Genomic DNA, 24,343 nt, shown 5'->3' with positions numbered 1-24,343 from the left:
GTCGCCATCCCTGTAGGTATTTAAAAGATGTGTAGATGTCATGCTTTGGGACATGGTTTAGTGCTAGCTTGGCAGTGCTAGCTTAATGGTTGGACTTGATGATCTTAAAGGTCTGTTCCAACTTAAAGGATTATATGATTTTCTAGGTAAGTAAAAACATCTGAGATAATTCCACCACAGTTAGTTACAATGAGAACCTTGGGTGCTCTGTAACCTCCGGTAGCAGAGGTCAATGCAATGCACGCAACAGCAGACTTCATCTCCAGTATGCACCAACACCTGCAGATGCACAACACACTCTGATGTTGTATTTTGCATGTTACTCATACACAGCCTTGCCTAGAGAACCATGTTTGCAAGAACCCAAATCTCTACCCAAGGCCCATCTAGAATTCTTAACTAATAGATATTACTACAGTTTGTTTTGTAATATTTAACATAAAATTTAACAAAACTTTAAAATACTCCAGAACCAACAAAGCAATGTGTGTTAAACAGGATGGTAAATGGAAATAGTTAATTTCCATTGAATAAATTGATAAATCTGAACAATAGATGCTTTACAAATATACAAGCTTTCTATCTGTGTATTTACATGTAATTTCACAGGTCTTTATAGATTCAACATAAAAAGTAAGGTATCTCATGGACCAATTCAAAAAGACAGAGCTGTGACCAGAGCATAAGTTCCTGCCCAAAATCCCAGAACTCCTTACCAAAGTGTTCACAGTGAGAAACAGGGAAAGACCAGCACACCATATATCGCAAAGGCCTCAAAGCAAACATGTTAGCTTTAGCACAATGGGAACCTTTAAATATTCAGGCTTTATTTTCTCACTACATAAAATGAATTAGGATCAGAATCTTAGGTTACTCCATACTGTCTTAACTCTAAGACTTTTGTGAATATCAATACTGTTGTCCTTATGCTGGGCAGTAGCCCGAACTGCCTAAGGCTCCAATCCAACTCAGCTTCACCATTTTAATTAAGGTGGAGCAGGGAGCCAGGAGTGTCTAAAGAAGAAAATAGAGAGGAATAGTATCTTTCCATAAAACTTCTCCCATTTTTCAAAGGGCTGCATAATATCTTACCAAAATATGTGAATGTACATACTTACACAAATTCTTTCCTGGCTTTTTAAAGCACTGTAAATATTATTGGGTGCACTAACTAGGACGTTATATTTTGTACCTGAACTTTAAAGACACTTACAGAGGGTTTAATCTTCTCCATCACAAGTCTTTAGAAATTACACGTCAGAAGGAAATCCATTCCTCTTAAGTCAGTGAGTTCCCACCTCTGACATGTATATTTCCAGTATGTTGTGATCTCAGGAGCATCTGAGGGAAAATACCTCATGAGTTTTACTCAAGTTCTTGCCAGTTTGTCTCTTACACTGGAGTGATGAGTAGGTTACCCATACTAGGAAATACTTCCTGGAGTTGAGTCTAAATGATATCTTTTGAGTAGATGTGATCCTCCGTGGATTGTATATGAAGGAACACACACACACCCCCCCACATGCACGCACACCCACACACACCCACATACCACACACACCCCCTTCTAAAGCACTATTAGTTCCACCCAGTCCCTGCACTAAATGTCCATGTCTTCCTTTATATTTTATGGACAAGTCCACAGACAAGGATTTGCTGAGCTGTTACCTTCCTTTCTGCATTAATTCACCTACATTATAAGTCACAAAAGGAATTTACAGGGTTCCAGAGCATAAGGCCTTTTGAGATTCTATAAACTTAAATAGAAGGGATACAGACAGAAAAAGATCTTCACCTAGTCAGAGTACACACTAGCTAATAGTAAATATTGCATTAGGAGGGAAACATCAGTGTAAGCCTAATGGTAGCAAAATAAAATACAAGATTTCAGAAAAAAAAAAACCAGAAAACAAAGCACTGAAATACAGCTGAAGAACTTTGTAAACCATTATTTTAAGTCCTACCTAAAATTAAGAAACAAACAAACAAACCAATCAACAAAAAGCTAAACAAAACCACAAAAACGCAACACGGAACAGTTACTGTTCCCCCATTCCCCAACGATTTTCCACCTGGTACCTGCTTGAAGATTCCTGCTAGAAGCCTTTTCCAGTTTTCATCTTCCCATCATTTTCATTCCTCTCAGATTTTATTACTTGATACTGTGAGGCAAAAACTTAAGTAAGGAGGAAGAGCTTACTGGTATTGAGAATTCCTCTGCCAAATACTTCAACACTGATGCTCCTCTAGCCAAAAAGTTACTTCTCTCTGCCAGGTTGCCTTGAAGTCTTGTGTCAAACTCCTTTCTGACAACTGAAGCAACAGAGTCAATTACTATGAGTTTAACTTTCTTTGAAATAATTTCTTCTTCCAAAGACATAATCCTAAAAAAGAAAAAAAGTAAAAAACACAAAAAAAACAGTCACTGATAACATTATTTACAAAATAGAACCATTTTATAACCCTGAAATTGTTTAAATAAAAGATTTACTTTAATAAGCTGAAAGTCAGCCCCTCTTTTTCCACCTCACATACCACCTACACCAACATCTGCATGTATTGAAGAGATTTTGATAGTAAACTGAGGCTGCAGTGGGCCACACAACCGAAGGCAGGACCTCTCCCAAAGAGAGGTTTAGAAGAACCACTAGTTAGCAAAGCTGTGCTGGACAACCCTGAATGGCTGACAGCAAGTTAAGTGGACACTGAAACAGTGCCTTTTTGCTCACAGTAGCAGCATCCTATTGCCAACACCAGAACCTTAGGTGTCTATATATGCAGAACCTCAAATCTATTTCCGTATACCTCCAAAGACAGTACACCAAACCTAATCTGTTGATAACATGCTAGTAGCTGTTCTCTGATAAAGCTGCAGTAGAAGAACAAACTATTCTTAGAATAACTCTCCCACTAACCTAAAATGCACAACATGATGCCAAAATATAACAACTCATTTTCATTGTAAAATGTGTTCACAAATTAACATAAGGTAACAATGTGACAATACAATACTACCAACAACAGCATTCAGGCTGATGAATGTTAAATGATTCCTCCCTTCCACTGCTGGAGGGGTCCCAGTATTCCTGGAAGTAAACTGTGCTTTGAAGGAGCAAACTCCTATTTCATGGAAAACATAATTCTCATACTAGAGTCTCTCTACAACCCAAGAGAAGACCTATCATCTGAACACTCCCCTTTAAAGGCTTACAGGGATCAGGTCATATAGAAATTGGCTATTCGACATTAGAAAACATCAACTGAATTAGTCACATGCTATGAAAGGAGAAAAGGCATGTCAGTTTTCCTGTAGCGATTTTACTTTGTTGGAGATCATGCTGTTATCAACATGAAAAGCCCTTAAATAAATTGATTACTCTTCATAAATCTTTGATATAAAACAAATATCATTATAGACAATCCACTCAAAACGGTCTTTATGTTTGGGGTTTTTTTTAAACCCTGGAAAAGAATACCTCTTCAGTACACTGCCACAGGTCAGCTCTCGATACAGGTGAATGCTACGTGTCATGCAGAACAGCTTTTCATCTGAGTCAAAGTAAGTAGGGAATCTGTTTCCTGCTATCTCAATCAACCTATCAAAAAAAAAAAAAACCACACAACAGAAAGCATAACACTGCAAATGGAATAATGTGGGATAATAAGGCCTCAAGTATTCACAAACAAAACTCTGAACGATAAGCAGATACCAAGTTATACTGGAAATCTTCTTCAAAGGGTAAACATACTTTAACAGTTAGACTGAAATACTGGAAAGTCAGAACAGTTACATTCTCTTCCCAGTGATGCTAGAGTCAGCAGTACACTAGGTAAAGACATAATGTGCCTGTACTGTATGCAAAGAAACCACCTATCTCCTGTAGAAAGAAACTGCAAGTTTATAGTTACTCAATGCAAAGTTCTTCAAGTTTTGCACAACAGGTTCCACTGAATGGCCAAACATTCTCCTATTTTAGTTATATCTAAATATAGTTTTCATTAAAACAAATGTACTCTCCAACTCAAACCATCTTTACTTCCGCCTTTATCTTGCAGTGAAATCATAAAGTGGACCTTGTGTCACCACAGAAATTTAACAAGCTGATAAACAGAAGATCCATTACAAGATCCAACCAATGTGGAAGCAGGACTGCAAAGAACAGAGCCTAGTTCAACTGCAAGTACTTACACAAGTACAAGCCGTTCATGCATGGAAAGTATGCCTGCTAAAGTGAAAATCTTTTCACAAATAATTTCTCCTTAAAGCAAGAACAAGGTCATTTGGATGGGAGGCTTTTTCACTGAAACAATTTCCGTTGTGCCAGTTACCTCTTTGTAAAAAGGGTTTATAAAATATTAAGAAAACATCATACTTCCTAGAACACAGAAAAAAAAAAAGAAAAAAGAAAAAACAGCACTGTGTCACAAAATGACTGAGGCTCCAGCTGCCAAGCTGCTACAATTGAACATCCATCCAGTCAGATATCACAGATACAGTTGGCATGACTTAATATAATGAAATGACTAAGCAGTTTAACTGGCTGCTTCAGCGATAGAACTGAATGTGGGATTCTATGATTAAATGTTCTCCATTACCTTATTTAGCAAATTCATGACCCTTCAAAACCTCGAATTACAGTTGTTAAGCATACGACTGTTTATTATCAGAATAGACTAAGGAACTATATCAGATAACTGGTGATAACACCAAAAGAAGTCAAAGGAAGTTGGCTATTTATTATTTGTTGTCTAAATACTTTTATATCCAGAAACTACGCTTTGCAAAAAACCTCTCACACAGATGTAAAACTAAACAGTTTACTGATAAGAGGCCACCATTTTCAGTTACACGAGATTTTATACATAAAATCGTTGAGGACACTAAATGGTATAATGGCATAAGTTTTAGAAATGCTGCCTGCCTGCAAACTCTTTGGAAATCAGTGGGAAGAACTTCCATCCCTCTGAATACAAGGCAACTTTATCTAGGTCCTTAAATAGATGACCCAGGAATTTAACTTAGAAACTCACAGTTACAATCTGAACACTTACATTTTTTTCTACAATGAGGATTTTATTTTTTTAAGAACAGAAAATACGTAACTGTTTGTATTATAAGCAGGCCTATCCCACCGTCTATAGCTTGAGAAGAGCGGCATCTAGTGGATGATACCTGTGGGCACAACTTACTGGTTACCTTGATGTTTTTTACTTAGGCCCCTTTCATTAAAACCCAAATTGCACAGAGCACTATGCAGGTTCAAGCCCTCAGTCTCCCCACAAAGAGCAAGTGCTCCAGCCCCCAGCCATCTTGGCAGTACCCTGCTGAAGCTTCCTGTAGTCTGTCACGTTTGTTGCATACCAACAGCCCAAAACTGGACACAGGATCTAGATGTTGTCTAACATGTTCCAAGTAAAAGGAGAGCAGCACTCCCCTCACTCTGCTTGTGCTGGTCCATAGAGGTTGCAACACAGAAAGCGTAAGATAAAGCTTGTCTCCTGAAATTGTGTTTAGCCATCATTTCCAACTGAGCAATATTAAATATTATTTAATATATAAAGATTTTCATCCTTAGTAACGATACATATTTTCACCACGTTTCCTTCCTACATCCTACTCTATTTTCAGCAGTTTCATTTGCATGTTCACCTATTTTCCTTTAGCAACTGCTCCTAAGCAACAAGTCTTATTACCCATTAGTAAAACAGGGTAGGGCCTACCGACATTTCAGGGACCTGAAATTAAAATGAAGTATGTGAGAAGGGAACACCATATTTTACAGAGCCGTTGCTTGAAGCTTTTTTCTTTGATGTATTACACTTCCAATTTAAAGTAATTCAAACTTGTGTGAAATTAACTTGACAAAAACAGGGTTAGAACCTCTACCTTCTCATCCATGATAACTTTAAATGATAAAGCAATGCAAATACATTTGCTTTGATACTCCAGATTCAGGCTATGGGTATAACTACTAAGTCATCTGAAATCTATATATTATTTCAATTAAACTCTTTCTGCCCATTTTTCCACACAAGCAAGGATGAGACTACTGTACTACTTGTCCTCCCACAGACCCTTAATAACTTTTGAACTCAATAATTAAAAAAAAAACCACCAGTGATAAAGGAATAGACACCTCAAAAACATCAAATGCTCAAGGTTTAGAAAAGTTTGTAGCTAAAGTAACGTAAATCAGAGCTACATTTAATGAAATACTGCAGAATTATTTCAACAGTTTATCAGGCAGTTAACATGGGAAGAGTGGTAACCAACAGCACACAACAGTAACTCTCAAGCCGATACAGCATATAGCATCTCCTCTCCATTCAGCAGTTAGAAGATACCGTAAGTGCACAGCTGGGCAGTTTTGGTCACATGGGCAAAGCAGGAGATACTAGAAGAACCAGAGATGTTACAGAGGCAAGGGAATATAGTACTGCATACATAGGAGAGATGTGAAGTTACTGCAGAAGGAAATCAGAACCGCAGGGGGCCCCACTGAGCAGAAACAGGATAGAAATCTAAAGGCAAACTGGCCATGTCAGTCCTACTGTTCACAGGAGAACCATTTCTTTTGCACTTAATATGCCAAGCCTTTGCATCCTCAAAACCCTCTTGCTAGCTCCACAAACTAAACTGCAAAGAAAGATTTTAGGTACAGGAGTGTTAAGATCATTTACAAATTACAGAGCACACCACCCACCTCGTCATACCACAACTGAAATCTGCAACATCATACAAATTAGGAAGGTGAGCAAGCCGTTCATGAAATTAATCATCTTTGGAATAACTGCACGTATTAGATGAATGTTTGCTAACAATAGGTATTTACTTCATAAGTACTTAATTATTGCTCAGAAAATAAGTGAAAGCTCCAAGATAAAAGGTGCTAAAGAAGTTGCAAATGTGTATTTTAGAAATTTGCATTTTACCTTTCAGCACTGAATGCAGACTCTGTATCAATGTAAATAACAGCCCCGTCTAGTCCTCCCATGCTTACAGGCAGTGTAGCCAGAACACTCACCATAATGCAAAATTGAGTTTTGCCACAACCTGGTGGGCTAGTTATCTGGAAGAAAAAAGGATTAATAACATAAACAACAGATGTCACATTCATTTCACCCTAATTCTACCTTTAACTAAGACCTACCAGCCAGAACTCCTCAAATTCTGCTCTTCCAGCTACCAACAGAGAAGACAGCCCACAAAGAGCAACTTGGGAGTTGCTCTTGGATCTGCGCCTTGTAAACTCATCCGCTGAAGAATAAACATTTGTTTTTCAGCCACAGCATTATGGTCATACTTTATTTCTTTGACATCCTTTATTACCTCTCGTACTTGAGGTCCCCTACTCTCCCCCTCCTCTTACAAGATCTTCCCTAGAGACACAACTAGCTCTCTTCCATCTTTTCCTCTGTGCTACCTTCTAGAACAGAGCAGAATTCTAAGATTCACAGTTGACATTCAGATGACATCAATGGCCTTTAGAGCTGAAAACAAAGTCCAAAGCTAATGAGCTCACAGATGTAAATGACTGCTTAGGAATCCTCATTACCTTGGTTACAACCTGGTCTCCCTAGGAAATCACAAGGATAATCACTTGCATCCTATAAGGACTGAATGTTCAATATGAACCACATATATATATATATATAAAAGACAGATTTTATCTGCCCCAGAGACCACACTCTGCTATGCAGCATGTGTTCTGTCATTGGTGTTAACTCCCTATTACCGTATTTCAACATGAACACCATTTAGTGATCCAGACCAGCTCAGCAATTTTATGCTTTCACTTGCACTTACTGAAAGCCTACTGCAGTTGAGCAATATTCAAAGAACACACTCAACTTGTGTGAAATTGTTCCAGTATGATTTTGATCCAAGAGAAAAACCGCAAAGATCAAAATAATATATCACCTGATGAGATCCCCAGTTTCCGAGAATAAGATTTTTCCACTAGAGATGCTAGTATGCTGTTCTTTATCCACTGCAAATCTTGCATAGATTCTAAATGGATGTTGGGCTCTGTGTTCAGATACATTCACGACCACTACAGCGGGTCTTTAAATACAGTATCACATTGTCACTGCTTCTGGGAAGGGATATGATGACATTTTAATACTAAGAAAAACAGCAAATACAAAGTTGAAGTGACTTGAGGCACTAAAAACAGAATGATGGGTTAATTCTGATGCTAGTAGGAACTAAATAATAATGCAAGATAAAAGTAAGCCTCTCCATGGAAGTTAAACTGCAAAATGAAGCACACCTCCACAAAACACCTAGTACTGCCAAAACAAAGGCTTAAATTCAGAACTGTTGTTTTAAATTAAAAAAGAAACCTTACAACAGACAGACACTCAAAATCAAACTGATTTTTGAGCCGAAATGCACGATAGCTTAAGTGCAAACACTCTTTTCACCACAGGATACTACAGTATTTTAATGGTTTTGTTTTAAGAAGCAGCAGCATGACTTGAAGCACAGAAAATTTACCGGGAAACTCAGAGGGACTGCATAAACTAGTTACACATTAGCTACTGTTGACAGTCGGTTAAAATCCCTTTAATCACTTTTGTCTTTAAACGAGGCCTGAAACTCAAGCCGTATTAGTCAATCTGCTTGAAGATTTACTGCAAGAGAAGCAGTAGATGATTTTTGTTTAAAAGCACACACTGCATTTAGTGAATTACAGATCAGGAATCAATCATTATTTATGCAGTTATCTGTCCTCCATTCAGTGTACTTAAATTACAAAATATAGTATCAACAATAGCTGCCAGATTTTAATATGAACCCAAAACACGTATAAAAATTGCACAGGCAATACACGTTCCTTAGACTCTGACAGCCAAGGAATCTCACCAGCTGTTTCTAGTTAAAAGGAAGACTTGAATTGAATGAGGTAAGGGCATCAATCCAGTTAAATTAAAATGTTTGGACAACTGTGAGGAGACCTCATAAAAACATTTGTAGTTTCAGCCTTGCCTTGGAGATGCACTTGAATCGAGATTTACTTCAGTGGCTGACGCAGGAGCTAATTCAGCAGAGATGTTGTAAAAATGTCTGAGCTTATGAGCATCACATCAGAGAAAGACAGAGAATTCTGCAGTACAAGCTGGTACAAGGAAGCAATCCAATGGAGTATTTCTATTCTCAAAGATAACAATACTTCATCTTTTATCAGCATTCCTTTAAAGGGCATTAAAATGGGATTTTAAATAACCCACAGTGAAGAATTCTGAAGAGCTACTGCATTTTATTGTAGTTACCACTGGTTCAGCAAGTGTTTTGACCAATACAATCTCAGCTAAAAAAACCACTAAAAATTCCTATAATTTAAATAGAATGCCTACAAAAAGTTTGCTTAGTTTGTTTTACTCTAAATTTACTCTGGAAAAATAAAGAAAAAAATCAATTCCATCCAGATAGAAATGTGAAGATTAAAACAAGTTTTCAGTTATCTCTGCCTAATAAAATATACTTTTATTTTTCAGTAAGCTATATATTATTTTCTCTGGCACATCTGTAGGGTCTGGATGAAGTCACAAGGAGCTAATTCTCCTTCAGCTACCAGGGGATTAAACTCTTCAACATTCACAAAGTCATTACTTTAATTTTTCCTCAGAGAAGTTGGCCAAAAGCTCTAACATCTGACCACAAAATTTCAGCTATGATTTAATTTCCAACTTAAAACCTAAATAGTGGTTTGGGAAAAAAATGTCCGAGACAGTGTAACACAAATCAAATCCCTCTGGCACTCAAAAAGCAAGCAGCTTTGGCTGTAGAAGATACCACCACAAGTCTTAACTCTGTGGCTCATGTACTCAAATTCCAGGTTTTGAACCAACCTTACTGCTGGGTAAAGTAACAAGATGATGATTTAGCCACATCAGTCAGGCGCACACAACATACTTCTGAAGAGAACTTCTTCCAGACTTAGAATATTTGCCTAATAACAAAATTACCGAAGGGCAGTCTGCTGGTCAGCTATGCTTCAGTAAGTTGCAAATAAGCAAATTAAAATCATTAAGCTCCAAAATCACCTAAATCCAAAAAGAACATGACCTGAAAGTGTTTGCAAGCTGCAGTACAGCATCAAAGCAGCAGCAGCAGACACTTGATAGTGCTTTCTACTAAAATTTCATCTAGTAATCATACTAAAGAATACTTGCAGTGCTGGCAACTTTTGAAACTACTTTAGACTTCATGACTCTTGCAAGAATGCTTTTTAAAATCCCCAGAACCAGGCTTTAAATGAGAAACTGTTTCTGCATAGTTAATTGTTCTCTGTCTTTACATTTGCTGAGAAACCCTTAATACATGCCCTAATAGTTTTCCACATTTAGTACCTAAAAGGCAAATAAAAAGCAATACACTTTTTTTCAAAACACCGCTAACCTCTTGTTCTGGAATCTACCTAGTTCTCTCTATAATATTTCTGATTAAATAGTTATTACACATCAGTATTGTCAATCTGGGATGAGGGTGCCACCAAGACCAAGCTACTAGTGGAAGTCCTACTTGCACTTCTTGTCTTACCCACAAGATGCCTTGTACAGATGTTAACATCTCAGTCACGTGGTGAGATCGTCTATCGAAGATAACTGCATTAGGCAGGTCTCTATTTTTAACCAAAATATGTTAGAACACAAAAAAACTAACATTCAAAAATTTTTTGCAGAAGAAAACTTGAAGTGCAACACCTTTCTTAGCACAGTGCTTTTCATTTACAATCAGATAAAAGTTAAGCGTGTCTTTGTAAATAGTCATTTCCCTCAACTATCTAAAGGTAATTGATACATACATAGTATGACCATTCTTAAAACAGAGTTTAGCAACAGCTAAATTTTCTCATTTCTAAAGAGATAAATGTTCTAAGGAAGCACTGGGGGAAAAAAATAAAATTTAGATTTGTGATAATCAACCAAGCTGAGAAGTATTACAAAATACACAGTTCTGGAAAATCACACATTTGTATTTACAATTTGAAGAACATTATTTTACACTATCTCAGGAAAACGATATTTGACATCCATGTTTTGAGATGAACTGCTTGCAGAACTCACTTTCAAATAATAATAATAATAAAAAAAATTAAAACAAAAAGCCCAAAACTTAGAACTCAAAGGTTAGCTTAACTCCAGTAAAAGTCCCAGCACATCAGCTACTGCTTTCCCCAGATCTCCCTCTGGAGCAACACCAAGAACATGACAATCGGCAAGGATCAAGTTTGTCAGTGCTCCACAGCCTTTCTGCCTGATGTTCAAGCAAGAACATAGACTGCACTGATAGCCGAATGATGATAGCTACACTTAGGATTAAGAAAAAAGACAAATATTCACAACAAAACTGCATGGCTCGTGTAACCCAAAAGGATCACATCCACTTATTTTTTAATTAGGAAAAAAATTGCAGGATCCTTTAATGCAAACTTTTACACTTTGGCCATCTTTCACTCAAAATTGCCAAGCCACAGAAAGGAGGGCAAAACAAACTGGGTTATCTCGGTTGACCTATAGAGGGGTGACATCCATGTCTTGGGCACCACCCATGAGCCAGTGTAGTAAGACTGCATGGCAAAGTTTTGGTAGTCAGGGGCACTACAGGGGTGACTTCTGTGAGAAGTTGCTAGAAGCTTCCCCAATGTCTGACAGAGCCAATGCCAGCCGGCTCCAAGACAGTCCCACTGCTGGCCAAGGCCAAGCCCAACAGCAACAAGTGGTAGCAGCTCTGTGGTAACACATTTAAGAAGGAAGAAAAAACTCTGCACAACAATTGCTGCAGAAGAGAGAAGTGAGAAAGAAGAGAAACAACTCTGACAGCACCAAGGTCAGTGAAGTAGGAGGGGAGAAGATTCTCCAGACACCAAAGCAGAGATTCCCCTGCAGCCCATTGTGAAGACCATGGTGAGGCAGGCTGCACCTCTCAGCCCATGGAGGACACCACGCTAGAGCAGGTTTGCTGGCAGGACCTCTGGACCCATGGAGTGAGGAGACCACACTGAAACAGGTTTGCTAGCAGAACTTGTGACCCCACAGAGGACCCATGCTGGAGCAGTCAGTTCCTGAAGGACTGCACCCCACGGAAGGGACCCACGCTGGAGCAGTTCGTGAAGAACTGACACAAGACAGTCCAATCTATCTGTGACTTTTGACTAGTGTGTTGCACATCTAGGTATGATATGCAACTGCAGTAAAATATATTAAACAAGTTACCTCTGTGAGGGATCCACAGGGTACTCCACCATGCAAGACTTTATCCAAACTATGCAGTGTGGTGGATAAAAAGGCTGAAGAGGGATTGACAGACTTCCTTAGTCTCATTTCATAAGCCTACAAAAGGAGGGAAAAAAGCATAAAAAACCAAGCACATGAATCAGAAAATGCCCTTTTTTTATTTAATGGAAATAGCAAACTTCTTGCATTTACTTTCATCAACCTGGAATAACAACACTTGCAATAAGCAAACTATTCTTATCTTCAGCTATAGTCCTCTCTTACGTCATCACCCTTCCTCACAATTATAGCTCACAGAGGAAATGTCAGTTTGTTGTATCTCCCTCACCACAATATTAAGTAATAAGCCTTTAATAACGATGTGTCAAAGACTTTCTCTACTCCTATTCAACAAGGCTTTTTTCCATCCAGTAAAACTCCAAATTTTAAATAAGTAAATACTATATGTATGGTTAGTGACCAAAGCAGAACAGTCACATGAAACCTAAAACCAAGAACTCCCTGGCCAATGTTTGTTACCGATTTGAAACTACCTGGGTCAAAGGAAAGGTAGATGAAGATTCCCAAGTCTTTGAACAAGCCTGAACTGATCCTGTAGCCATTCATAATTTTTCACTTTTACGAGGAAGACTAGTCAAGACAGGACAGGTACAGAACTGAAAACAGTTGCAGTTCCTAGTTCCTCCACTGACCAGAGGAACTGGCCCAAGATCAGAATTCTAGTCCATAGGAATTATTTTCATTTGGGGAATCAATTTAAAGCAGACAAAGAAGAAATAACAACATGGAAATGCTGATTTGGAAACAGCAAAACATGATGTTTCTAAAATAAACAGGTCTTGCTCATACCTTGTAGACATCTGCTAAAGCTGACACATTCCTCAACCTCTAAACATCTTGAACATCAGAAGTCTGATTTTTAAAAGGAACAGTCTAAGATCTAAAGGTTCTTGCTCTAGTATAGTTGAGTTCCCAGAGGTTTCAGACTCCTGGCCCAAAAACAGAGATTCTCAAAGCCCTGTCACAGCATACCACTCTAACCTGCCATGATTGACCACTCCAGAAAAGCTTGATTTCTCTATGCCCAAGAGAAATGCAGGCAACAGATTTATCCCAGTCTTAAAATAGTCTGCTGGGAATATGGTGTACTACGGAAGCACCACCATATGAATCACCAATAACTAAGTAAATAATCACACCATTGAATCCTAGATGGTTTAGTCTGTCCTTTTTGGGCCAACAAGTGAGCGCTATTTGCTGATGTTGATCATAAAAATTCCTAGCTAGTTCTACCAGCAGGCTAACATAAGATAGCATGTACTTTCCTTTATTTATGCTACCGTTCTTCCTTAGATTATGACAAGTAGCACATTAGAATAATACTTGAAATTCAGACTTCTGTTCTTCAGTTCTATTGAGGAGAAATACACAAAAAAAATAGCTTTCAAGACACAAAACAGGCCAATGCAAAAACCAATTAATTTTACCTCACACAAATGGAACCAGATTTATGCTCAGATTCACTTTACAAGTGAATACATGTACTGATGAAGAAGGATTTACAACATATTTTAATTTAATCATTTTTTGTTTAACCCCTGACAGGACTTAAACCCTGCAGACTGGAAACAAACCCTGTAGATCATGGAAACAATATCCTAATCTAGCTTTCCTGCCTAACACGGACTCTAGAATTTTACCCAGTGATTTCTGCATTTAACCCACAAAATCAGGGTTGAACCAGACTGTCTTCCAGTAATAAAAAAAAAAAAAAAAAAAAAAAAAATCAATTGTTTAGTCAGGAGTCCAAGTGAATGAAAACATTACCAAACGCATAGACAACCTCTTCCAATGATAACTTATGTTAGTTTCTAAAGATTGTTTTATTACTTCCTATTTCAGGGATTTATTTTTTAATTTATCTTCCAGCCACTTGTTCAGCTAGACGCTAGAGACCTTTTAATATAATTACCCTTTTCTACTTGTGATCAAGTCACCCCTTACCTAACTTCCTCTCTGATGAGCTCAGTAGGCTTTGCTCTGTACTTCATACTGTGAGGCAAATTTTTCAGAAATTTACTGCATAACTTGACATACTCTCAAGTTTTCTTGCTAGTGCTTCCAATCTTATATCCAGACAGTATTTTCCCCTTACTTATAACTCCTATTTTCTAAATTATTTATGTATTTTACCCAAAAATATTGTCAAGCCTTCTTGCTACATCAGTCATTATGTTACATCAGTCACTCTCACCTGAAGTTTACTTGAAATCCTGTGTTTGCAGAGATTCAATCCACATCCCTTAAAATAGCTAACAGCCTCTGTTTCTGGAAGTACAGCTCTGTATTGTATGCACATACACAGCTGGTCATCTATCAGCTGGGCTCTGTATTAACAGTCCTTGACAACTGTTTTCTGACAAACTTCAGGATGTGTCAAGCTTCTCAGCAAAGAAATTTGATTGATAGTGATGTGTGGATGGCAAGAAAAAGCAAATGCTGGAACTTACTTAAAACTTCCATCTGTCTTCAATTTATTATCAACAGTTACTGATGGAAAATAGTAGTTAGCTAGTTATTAGCTAGCTTTTAATCCATTCAGTGTAAGTCATATTAAATTTGCATATCACTAACTTTAATGCAGTATGGGAATTTGAAGTTGCACAGAGTTACTGCTACAACTACTATGCCAATTACACATAATAAACTTTGATGTGGCTTATTTTTTTCAGGAAAAAAAAAAGTAGGCTGCATTGATACAGGTCAGAACTGTCCATGTCCTCTCTGCCCTAAAAAGACGTCATTTTTTGACATCTTTTCACCTGAATTCAAAAAAGAAAACAAAATCCAGCCACTGCATTGCAGCTAACATTTGTTTCGTTCTCACACTCTCCCTAGTTAGGCTACCTGTAGCCTAAAACCACACTATAGGTCACTTACATGAATGGAAAAAGTCCTGAAGAAGTTATTTTCAGGATCACTTAACTTCTTGGCACCAATTTTATGTCTGAAAGCAATTTTTATATACTGGATTGCAAAAGCGAATGCCCTATTTCCCTATTGCACTCAGAACCAATTCTGCAAGCCCCAACAATCTCTTGAGGCTATAATGCGTAATAAAAGTCACTGCAGCAAACTAAAGTGACTCAAAGACCTAAATTAAAAATAAAAATACTACTTCATTGTGCAATTTGAGACATCAAAAACCTCCCAAGTAAAAAGATGAGTAACACTATTTAGCTTTTTCCCAGATACTGCATTAAAACCAGAATCAACACAAGCATACTTACTGTCTGCATTTTGGGAGCACAAGCTTGGCTGACTTTACGAAGAAGCTTCTGCACGTCATAGTAGCTCTGTCCTGTCACTTTCATTAGCTCCAAGAGGGAAAGACATAAAAAGTCCTGAAAGATGATAGAACAGTTCAGAGAGCTCACCCTAGGAATCAAGACTGAGGACTAAACGGATGTAGTTTATACACAACTAGTATACATTCCACAAGTTTACCAACTGTGCCATGTCACACACTATTATGCTATCTCTCTTTTATGTTTCCCTGATACCAGTCTATTAAAAGAAATGTTATTCATATTTTAAAGGACATGGAGTCAAAGGACCAAACATTCAAGAACTGTGTGATGGAATTCTAACAACGCTTTTTTGCCCACAAGACTATCTACCCAAAAAATATTCAGAATACATCGTGTATGCTAGATTGCAGTCCTAGATCCTGCATTTATGATGCATACTACTGAAATACATAGGGCCTCTTCGCTCTCTTTAGGCAAGCATTCATAAGAACAACTTCAGAATGTACTGCTGAATCCACTAATAACTGAGTATAACATCACAGCACAGTCACACACTAGATTATGCAGTATACAGGTGTTTTGTGAAGTGTTCAAATGGATGTCTTACTCCATACAATTAATAGCTGCACACCCCTGCTAAGACAAAGCATCTTCAGGTTCTTTATAAATGAAGGTAGTTTAAATGTTTTAGTCAGGCATCTATCATTTTAAGGCTGTATTTTTACAAGGCAGCAGGCCCAAGAGACTTTGAAATGCCCCCTACTTTTTAGAAAGTAAAGCTCCCTGTAAATTAAACTACAAAAAAGTAAACAGTCTATGCATTAAAACACAAACAAAACAAAAAAACTCCAAACCCAAAAAACAACTCCTAAACATAAAATAACCCTTTCACCTGACAGGTAGTGATCTGATGGCGACTCAGCCTTTCACACAGCTCCTGAGACAACCTTGCTCTTCTTAGTTTCTTAGCAGCCATGCTCCCCAATCTACAGGGCAAACAAAAAAACTTTTTTGAAAGATGCTTGAAACACAACGATGCATACAATTACACTCACTCCTTGCTAAAGAACAGGAAAGTGTGCATACGCGCGTGTGTACATGGATACATAACATTTAATGTGACATACATATGTATGTATATAAAATTTAATGTCATACAGACTTCCCATATAAGTCTATGTCACATATACCACTCTGAAAGCAGTTATGTTAAATTATAACTCTTCATATTTGGCCATGTATGAGATCATGCCAGTGAGAACAGAAGAGTCAGCAATGTTTATAGGACAGACGTTTCTGGGACATAAGAAAACTGGAAATTAATCAATGGTGAACTGAACAAGAACTCCTCATGCTGTACTGCACTGGAAAGAAATAAGGTTATCTTTGGATGCCTGAACACAGGTAGTAGAGTAATCATAGTAAGTATTTAGCCCTAGAATGCAACACTTCGCTATGGTGACCCAGGATTCATGACAGATGCCGAAAGAACAGGAAGGACCCAGGAAGGAAACACCAGAAAGACTGAAGGGCTGTAAACATATTTCAGGATGCAAGACTCAAGATGGTCAAACCAGTCAAATCCATCTCATAATGTTCTGTGTAACAACTTATGAAACACAGTTAATAAAGAGTTCTTTAATGTAGCCAACAGTGTCAAAGAAAAGAGGCCAAAGCAAAGCACATGAAGGTGAGAATTAGAACATAAATACTATCTTATTCTAAGTGAACAAAAATACCACTGAACCAGGCAGGAACAATTGTGGCATATTCGGTCACTTAAGCAAGTTGCACATATTGAGATTTCTCTCTAAAGAGTACCTGATTATTTCAGATAAGCCTTAAGACTATTTTACATAGCAGATAAGATTACACTGCCACAACAAATCCTTGCCTTAGTCCTCCAGCTATCTGCATTACTCCCTTTTTTTGTTGTTGTTATTCTGTCCTACTGAACTAAAATCCACAGGATGGCATTCAGCTCAGTAAAACATAAAGTATTTTCCTAAGCTATAGGTATGTTTGAGCACATGGCTGTTTCACACATATTATTTAGGCAATATTCCTAGTATTTACTTAGCCAGAAGCGTAGGCAAGATAAAAAGGCTTTTAAATAAAGTGAAATTGCTACAACTTTTGCAGATGCACAAGCCTCCACATCTTCACAAGATGGAAACTTTATTGTCACGATTTAAAGAACGAAGTCAGAATTTCTTAGTGACTAAGTATCCTTTATTGGCAGTGCTGGATGCACGGGGGATCCTTCCACCAAACGCACATGTTTAAGGTTGCTAATCATTCCATATTTATACAATGAAATAATGATTATTCAACTAATATCTATACATATTCATTATCTAATCCCACGTACCCTCACTTCGTATGTTAATTAGCTTATCAGTCCTTCGCACGTGCGCAAATTCTTCCAAGAATTGTGGGCAGGGGTCTCCCAGATGTAGGCAGTGGTCTCTAGGAGGAAGGCCGTAGGTCTTCCTCATGGTGTACTTTTCACCTCTTGCTCATTATGTGATGGTTTTACACATCTGCAGTGTTCTTATCAGTCTGAGGTAATTTATGCCCTTGCTGGTCATCTGCTTTTTTGCTTAATTGTTTCTTTTACCCTTATCTGTCCTCTCCTGCCGGAGTGTTCTGCTAAGGTTTTAACATAGAAGGTCAGCAGATAGGCGGATGTCCAACAAAGGATAACAGAACAGACACCGAAGGTAGATAAGTAACATATGGCGGTACATATCTACAATTATTACAGTGGTTAACAAACATTATAATGGTTATGCTTTAATTCTATTCTAAAGTTAGTTCACACTACATCAGTCGCCTCTACAAAATCCTCATTAGACAGGAGGAAAATCAAAGATTTTAAGAGTTCGGTATCCTTCAAGTTCCCAGCTGTATTAATAACCACTTATCATACAGACTGCACGTTCAGTCTCCAGTGTTACGGTGGTTTCTGGTTTTGCACGTAGGCCAAGCAGCGCCGCCGCTGACCAAGGGCCCCGGGCGGCCGGGGAGCGATGCTGTGCCTGCGGCGGCCGCCCGCGCCACCTCTGCTCCCGGGGCGGGCACCTAGGCGAGCACACCCGTAAGGGGGAAAAACAAGAACACATCGGCGCGGACTTACACTAGGTGACACGGGTGCTGCAGGAGAGCCCGGCATTATCACCTCATCTGGAATGAGAAAACGAACTTAGGTCCCCACCACCTGAAGGGAGGCGGCGCCTGCGCTGCGGCGGCACAGGGCTCCCTTCCCGCCGCCCAGCTGAGGTAATTCAGGCGCCCGCCCGCCTCATCGGTCCGGGACGCGGGGCTACACCCGCAGCCAGAACCGGGCCCTGGCCCAGCACAGCCTCCTCACCCCCGGCAGGACCGCAGGCACCCGAAACTTCGCTCCCGCCGTAAACCAGCCTCACCCCGGCGGCTCCGGTGCCTCCCGTCAGGCTGGGCCAGACCCGCCCGCCCGGGGAGCAGAGAACGCCCGCGCACCTGAGAACTTTTTTAAAGGCTGCCCGCGGCAGGCGCGAGGAGGCGCGGGCGCCGGGCAAGGCCTGCACTCGCGATTGGCTCCGCTCCCACCAATCCCCTCGCACCCGCGAGAGCCGGCGGCGCGCAGGGCATGCCGGGAGCGGTGGTTCCCGGGGGAGGGCGGGAAGGAGTGGGGGCGCGTGCCGCCCTACGGCCGGTGATGGCGGCGCCGGCGGTCGTCGGCTAATGCGAGCGCTGCGGGGCTGCCTCTGCCGCGGGTGTGCCGCCCGGGGTAGCGCCCCTCCTGCACCCGCTCCATCGGAAGAGTAGCCGCTCTGGGGGGAAGGAGGGGCTGAGGGCGTGCTCAGTGTTTATCCCGACTCGTTAACGTGGGGGCCTCCAGGCCAGGCTACTGAGGCGGTGTAAATAAGTATGCTCCAGGCCTGGAAACCTCTATGCGGGCCTTGCCTTTCACAGCGCATCCGTGCTTTGACCTAGAAGTTCCTACCACCCTCTGCACATAAGCACCTACAGAACTTGAAAGTCTTCAGCATGAAGAGTGCTATGCATACATTCGTTAGTAAAGAATATTGGAAGGCTGATTCTTCTCTTCGAACTAAGGGTTTACAAATACCCAGCCTGCTGCCAGCTATGGGAGAAATGCCTTCTGACTGAAGAAGCTTTTACCCTGTGATGTGAATGTAACAGGCAGGAGAACCAGTCATCAAACATGACGTGACTTTACAAACATCTGTAGGGTCAGTTTTCCCACTCTATAATAGAAGTACTGATGTTAGTATTATATGTATATTGTCTGCATAGTCTACAGTTCTAGAAATCAACCTAACTGAATTTTGAAAATGGACCGGTATTACCTGGGATGTTTACTGAAGACCTATGCATTGGGAACTGCATGGCTAGGGTTTTGTCTGTACTGAAAAGAAATGCTCCAGTGAAGCTGTGAAATACAGAACACTTAAGCCACTTTTCCAAACTAGCAAACAGGAGAAACATAGTAAGAAGCAGACTATCATGAAATGCCCAACAACTGTAGTATCGGAAAGGGTCCATGAAATTAGTGTTTCATTCATACCCTGAAGGGATTTTACATGCCCAAAGAAGTCCAGAGTATTTAAGAAGCTGGACAGGGAGTAAGCAGCCCATACAGAAGCTTTAGTGAATAGCTAGCTGAGCAGGGAGAGAAGAGATGAAGTGGAGGAAAGGCCCCCCCTACTGTAGCTGGCCTTTAAAAGTTGACTTGAAAAATGTTAAGTCACAATTGAGAAAAACTAAGGGATGGGAAAGGACGCCTGTTGCTATGGTTTAGTTTCAGTGGAAACAGGAGGGCATGACCATAGTATAACTGTCATGCACTGCTATTTCCTGCTTGGTACAGGGGTAGCAGGAGTCCTGCCATCCCACCAGAGGTGCAGGAAAAAGTAACATTGCCTTGATGACTTCCTTCCCTCCCACAAATGCAACAGGGCTTCCTCTTCACCTCCTGGCTAATAGGCTTCCTTCCCATCTTCTACAAAAACAGAATACCTGTATAATAAGGATAATCAGAGAAGTGTTCACATACGCCTCGTCACCAACAACATTCTCAAGCAGCAACAGGGCAGGCAGCTCCACAGCTTCCATATGTTTGACTTAGGACACTAGTCACTAGGGAAATCAGGACACTCTGCAAACAGCTCTGCTCTGTGACCTCAGTCAAGCCCCTTAATCATAGGGTATTTTTCCCTTCTCAGTTTTGGTTTTACCTATTTAGACTGTAAACAGAGTAAGTACTGCCGGCTCAATGCACTTATGTGTCGGGCATGATATAGCAGAAACCTGCTCTAGTCTAAGCGTTTAGCAGCCCCCAGAATGTATATTAAGAAGGGATTAATAAAGATGAGACATGAGTACTTAAGAAGAACTGAGCTTCACCATGTTAATTTAAGAAGATCCTTTAAACTGGCAACACTGGTGCAAGACTTACAGAAAGGCGAAGCATAACAGCAACAGATGAAGTCTGATAGAAGCAAAGTGCTCAAACATCAAATACACCAATTAAAATGAAAGAGAGAATGGTGATTGGCTTGCTAAGGGGCAAGCCAAAAGGGACAGAGTCTGAAGGGCACAGGATGAAATACTTACCAGTTCTTATCCAAATAAATATTCAGCAGTTAAGTAATTCTGCAAGATAATGGCAAATTTTTTTCCTTTCTGGAACAGAATCCACAGAAAAGTTTCTTCCTCAAACCCAAGACAGCCTTTTGTGAGCATCTTCAGATAACAGTTTTGCATTCTGGAACATTTCAGATCACTCAATTACTAAAACAGCATCAGCTCATTGATACAGACTACAGTCCTGAGGTTTATTACTATTTTCCAACTATCAATTCTTGCCTTAAAATTGTTCCCCTACACCTGTGAAAGGAAAACGTCTCCCCCACAGAGTTCACTCTATGAGAACACAGCAACAGCTCTGACTCACGAGGGTAATCCAGATATTTAGAGCAAGTCCCCACCTTATGCTTGCTCACTAGTGCCTAATTAGTCTAATATATTCTTATTCCTTGGGGTTATCTACTTGATGCCTACCACATTCTTTAAAAAAACCCATCCATGTGCTCCTGAGACTGCAAAGCGATTATAGACCAGCCCATGCTTTCCCGGGATTAAGGTCCTAAGAGGTTTCTCAGTAACAGTACACAAAGGAACCTCCAATGAAGTATTTTCTCCATTGCTGTCTCTCCGAAGGAGATGGAGATTTTCTTCCAACCCTTTGGGGTTCCCCCATCTCAAAAAAGTGAACTTAAAGGATCTCATCAGGAGGCCTACAGCTTGGTTAAAAATGCTTTATTTTCCACGCTGTCCATACCAGCACAGCTTTAGCAAAGCTACTTCACTTGAGAATTTCCCAGCTGCATCTACTCCAGAGATTGAGGTAGAGGGAAAGGAAATGATCTTTCTCTTGTTTCTACAAGCTGCTCAGCACAGCTTCACTGTTATCGTAGGCTGTAATAAACAGATGAAGAACAACAGACCTGTGAAAAATTAGCTCATCTTCTCATTCTGACTGATTCTCCCCCTCCCCTAGTCCTCCGAACAGTCTGTGGACCAGATAAGTGCTTCTCCCCAGGGCAACTAACCTTCTTCCTCCTGCTCAGGAAGGATTAAACCCAGTTATAATGAATCCTCCTCAGGTATTAGTGAGGACCTGTCTGACCACACACATTTACACCCAGGAAAAAGAAGCTTTTTTTCTTAGGACAGACAGAAGGCATTTCTCTATTTTCTACCTCTTCAAACATGCCACTGTGGATTCAGAATTCTCCATCACCCCCAAAACCATTTCAGAAATAATCAGCAGCAATGTAGAGTTTTTGAAAGAGAGCATCTGTACCGCCTACCCTTTTTACAGAAAAGCAGCCTAGCCACCTTTGCTGCTATTGCAGGCAGAAGGAGAGACCCACCTGCACATTACAGCTTTGAAAAATTCAGCTGCATTTGCTATCTGCCCAAACTACAGCAAACAAAATGAGAGACCACAGGGATTATTCCACTTTTAGCCTGTACTCATCTAAGCAGATTACCCTCCAAGATCAGCTTCCTACTTCATTTAGCTTTTTCTGGTTAAAGGGACAGCCAGATTCATTCAAGTCTTCCAGCTTTTTATATTTCCCCATTATATTTCCTTTAGATGAGAAGGCCATGAATGGGTAGAGCAGCAGCATAATAATCAATGTGGAGTTGCTGTTACCAGAGCAGATCTTTACCTGTACATTTTAAACCAAATTTTCACTACATAAACGAAACCTGACTCCCTCCTGCCTTTCACCTGTGCCCTACCAGCACCCCTTTTTGACTGTCTTGAGTTTCTGTTTACTGAGGTGCTGGGGTTGTCCCAGTAGTGATGTCTGCAATCACCAGGTCTTGCCACTCTCACCACAAAATTTCCTGCAGCTTTCCCTGGGATGCTGAGGTAGACAAGAAATGACAAATATCACAGCAGCAAGCCTTTAGGAGCATTGCACAAAACAGATAATATCTGACTGAGGTAATCCTTAGGTTCCAACACAGATTTTTGTTGGTAAAGCATGGAAAAACTGCACATACCCTATTACTCTGAAACTTGAGCTATATTTAGACTTTTGTCCTACGAAGCAGATCTGTTTCACTGTGACCAGCTGTGGAAGCAAACTCAGTAGTTCACTAGTTCCCCTTTGATCAGTAAAGTTCTCTGGGGACTTGTGCATCCAGCATGTCACCTTGTGACCCTTCGCAGCAGCCAGCCTCTATTGAGAAGCCGCAATTAGGCTAGAAAAATCCGAACACCTCGCAGCAACCAGTAGATAAAGTGTACCCCTTGTCATCACACACAGTCAGATGCCATGAAATTAGTACTAATGGTGTCTGGTTTTAGCAGTTACGGTAGGACATCTGTTTCTTTCAGGTACAGCCCTTGCTCCATCTGCAGGGTTCTTCAGTGGAGAAAAGAGACAACAGGAGCCAGTGGCCTTTACCAAGAGATGAGCTTTTTCGCTTGGACAACACCAGCAGAGAAGGGTAGATCCCAGACACTCATCTCTGTGCAGTTGCCAGAAATGGGGATGCCCCTAAAAAAACGATGGACTCATTCACATAAAATGTCAAAAATAAAAAACAACTAATGTTACTATTTTTGTTCAGCTCACCACCCAAGGAGTATGTTCCAAATCAATAATGGCAGTGAAAGTGCCTTGTTTTTTCAAAAAGAAGTCTTTGCTTTGTGATGTTACAGATTAATCACTCTGATAACCCAGCAGCTGAACTGAGCCCAGTAACTCTTATTTCAAACAACAAACACACAAACCAGCAAGCCAACAAAGCCTGGAACATTTCATTCCATGAATCATTTTAGTCTGGGGCCTGTGGTTCTTGCATGATTTTCATTCTACTTCTTTTTAAAGCAATGAATGAGATCTCTGTGGCTGGGACTACAAAGGAAGCTGCCCCAGACATCATCACCATCGCCCCCAGAAGATGTTGCAGATCCGTTTCCAAAGGTGGCTGAGTGGCATGGAGGAGAGAAGAAACCACCAAACCCGGACAGAGAAAGCAGAGGAATGTCTCTACTCCCACAGTGTTTGTGCCTTACAGTTTTCTGCCTGGCCCTGAAAGAATGAGACATCTTCATGCCCTACAACTGAATGTTACTCACTGTCACGCACCACCTACAAGGAGCTCGGCAGTCTCTAAACAAGATCATACCAGAGATGTAGTGTCCTGTGTCTTAGCAGTGTTGGTGAACAGACACGAGATTTATTAGTGGGTAATTA

At 40.1% G+C, this 24,343-nt stretch overlaps 1 protein-coding gene across 9 annotated transcripts in view; it reads right to left on the bottom strand.

Annotated features, from left to right (window-relative positions):
- RAD51B (RAD51 paralog B) overlaps window positions 1–19,151 on the bottom strand; it is a 428,405-nt gene extending 409,254 nt beyond the window's left edge. For 7 of the 9 annotated variants that reach the window (XR_008745483.1, XR_008745484.1, XR_008745485.1 and 4 more), the window contains exons 1-8: window positions 18,928–19,009; window positions 18,694–18,740; window positions 16,447–16,540; window positions 15,534–15,647; window positions 12,223–12,339; window positions 6,934–7,070; window positions 3,477–3,596; window positions 2,201–2,384 (exon numbers count right to left, since the gene is read on the bottom strand). Coding sequence is in view for 6 of the 9 variants with exons in the window: in XM_027777316.2 (XP_027633117.1) it covers window positions 2,201–2,384; window positions 3,477–3,596; window positions 6,934–7,070; window positions 12,223–12,339; window positions 15,534–15,647; window positions 16,447–16,530 (756 nt within the window). In the remaining 3 variants the exon portion in view is untranslated. Of the gene's footprint in view, window positions 1–2,200; window positions 2,385–3,476; window positions 3,597–6,933; window positions 7,071–12,222; window positions 12,340–15,533; window positions 15,648–16,446; window positions 16,541–18,693; window positions 18,741–18,927 lie in introns of all 9 variants that reach the window. The other 2 variants (XM_027777314.2, XM_055793907.1) reach the window with 2 other exon arrangements.
- Window positions 19,152–24,343: the final 5,192 nt, after the last annotated feature.

The sequence above is a fragment of the Falco peregrinus genome, chromosome 1 (assembly GCF_023634155.1).
Source record: "Falco peregrinus isolate bFalPer1 chromosome 1, bFalPer1.pri, whole genome shotgun sequence".
Lineage (NCBI taxonomy): Eukaryota > Metazoa > Chordata > Aves > Falconiformes > Falconidae > Falco > Falco peregrinus.
This window is presented reverse-complemented; position numbering and strand designations above follow the sequence as displayed.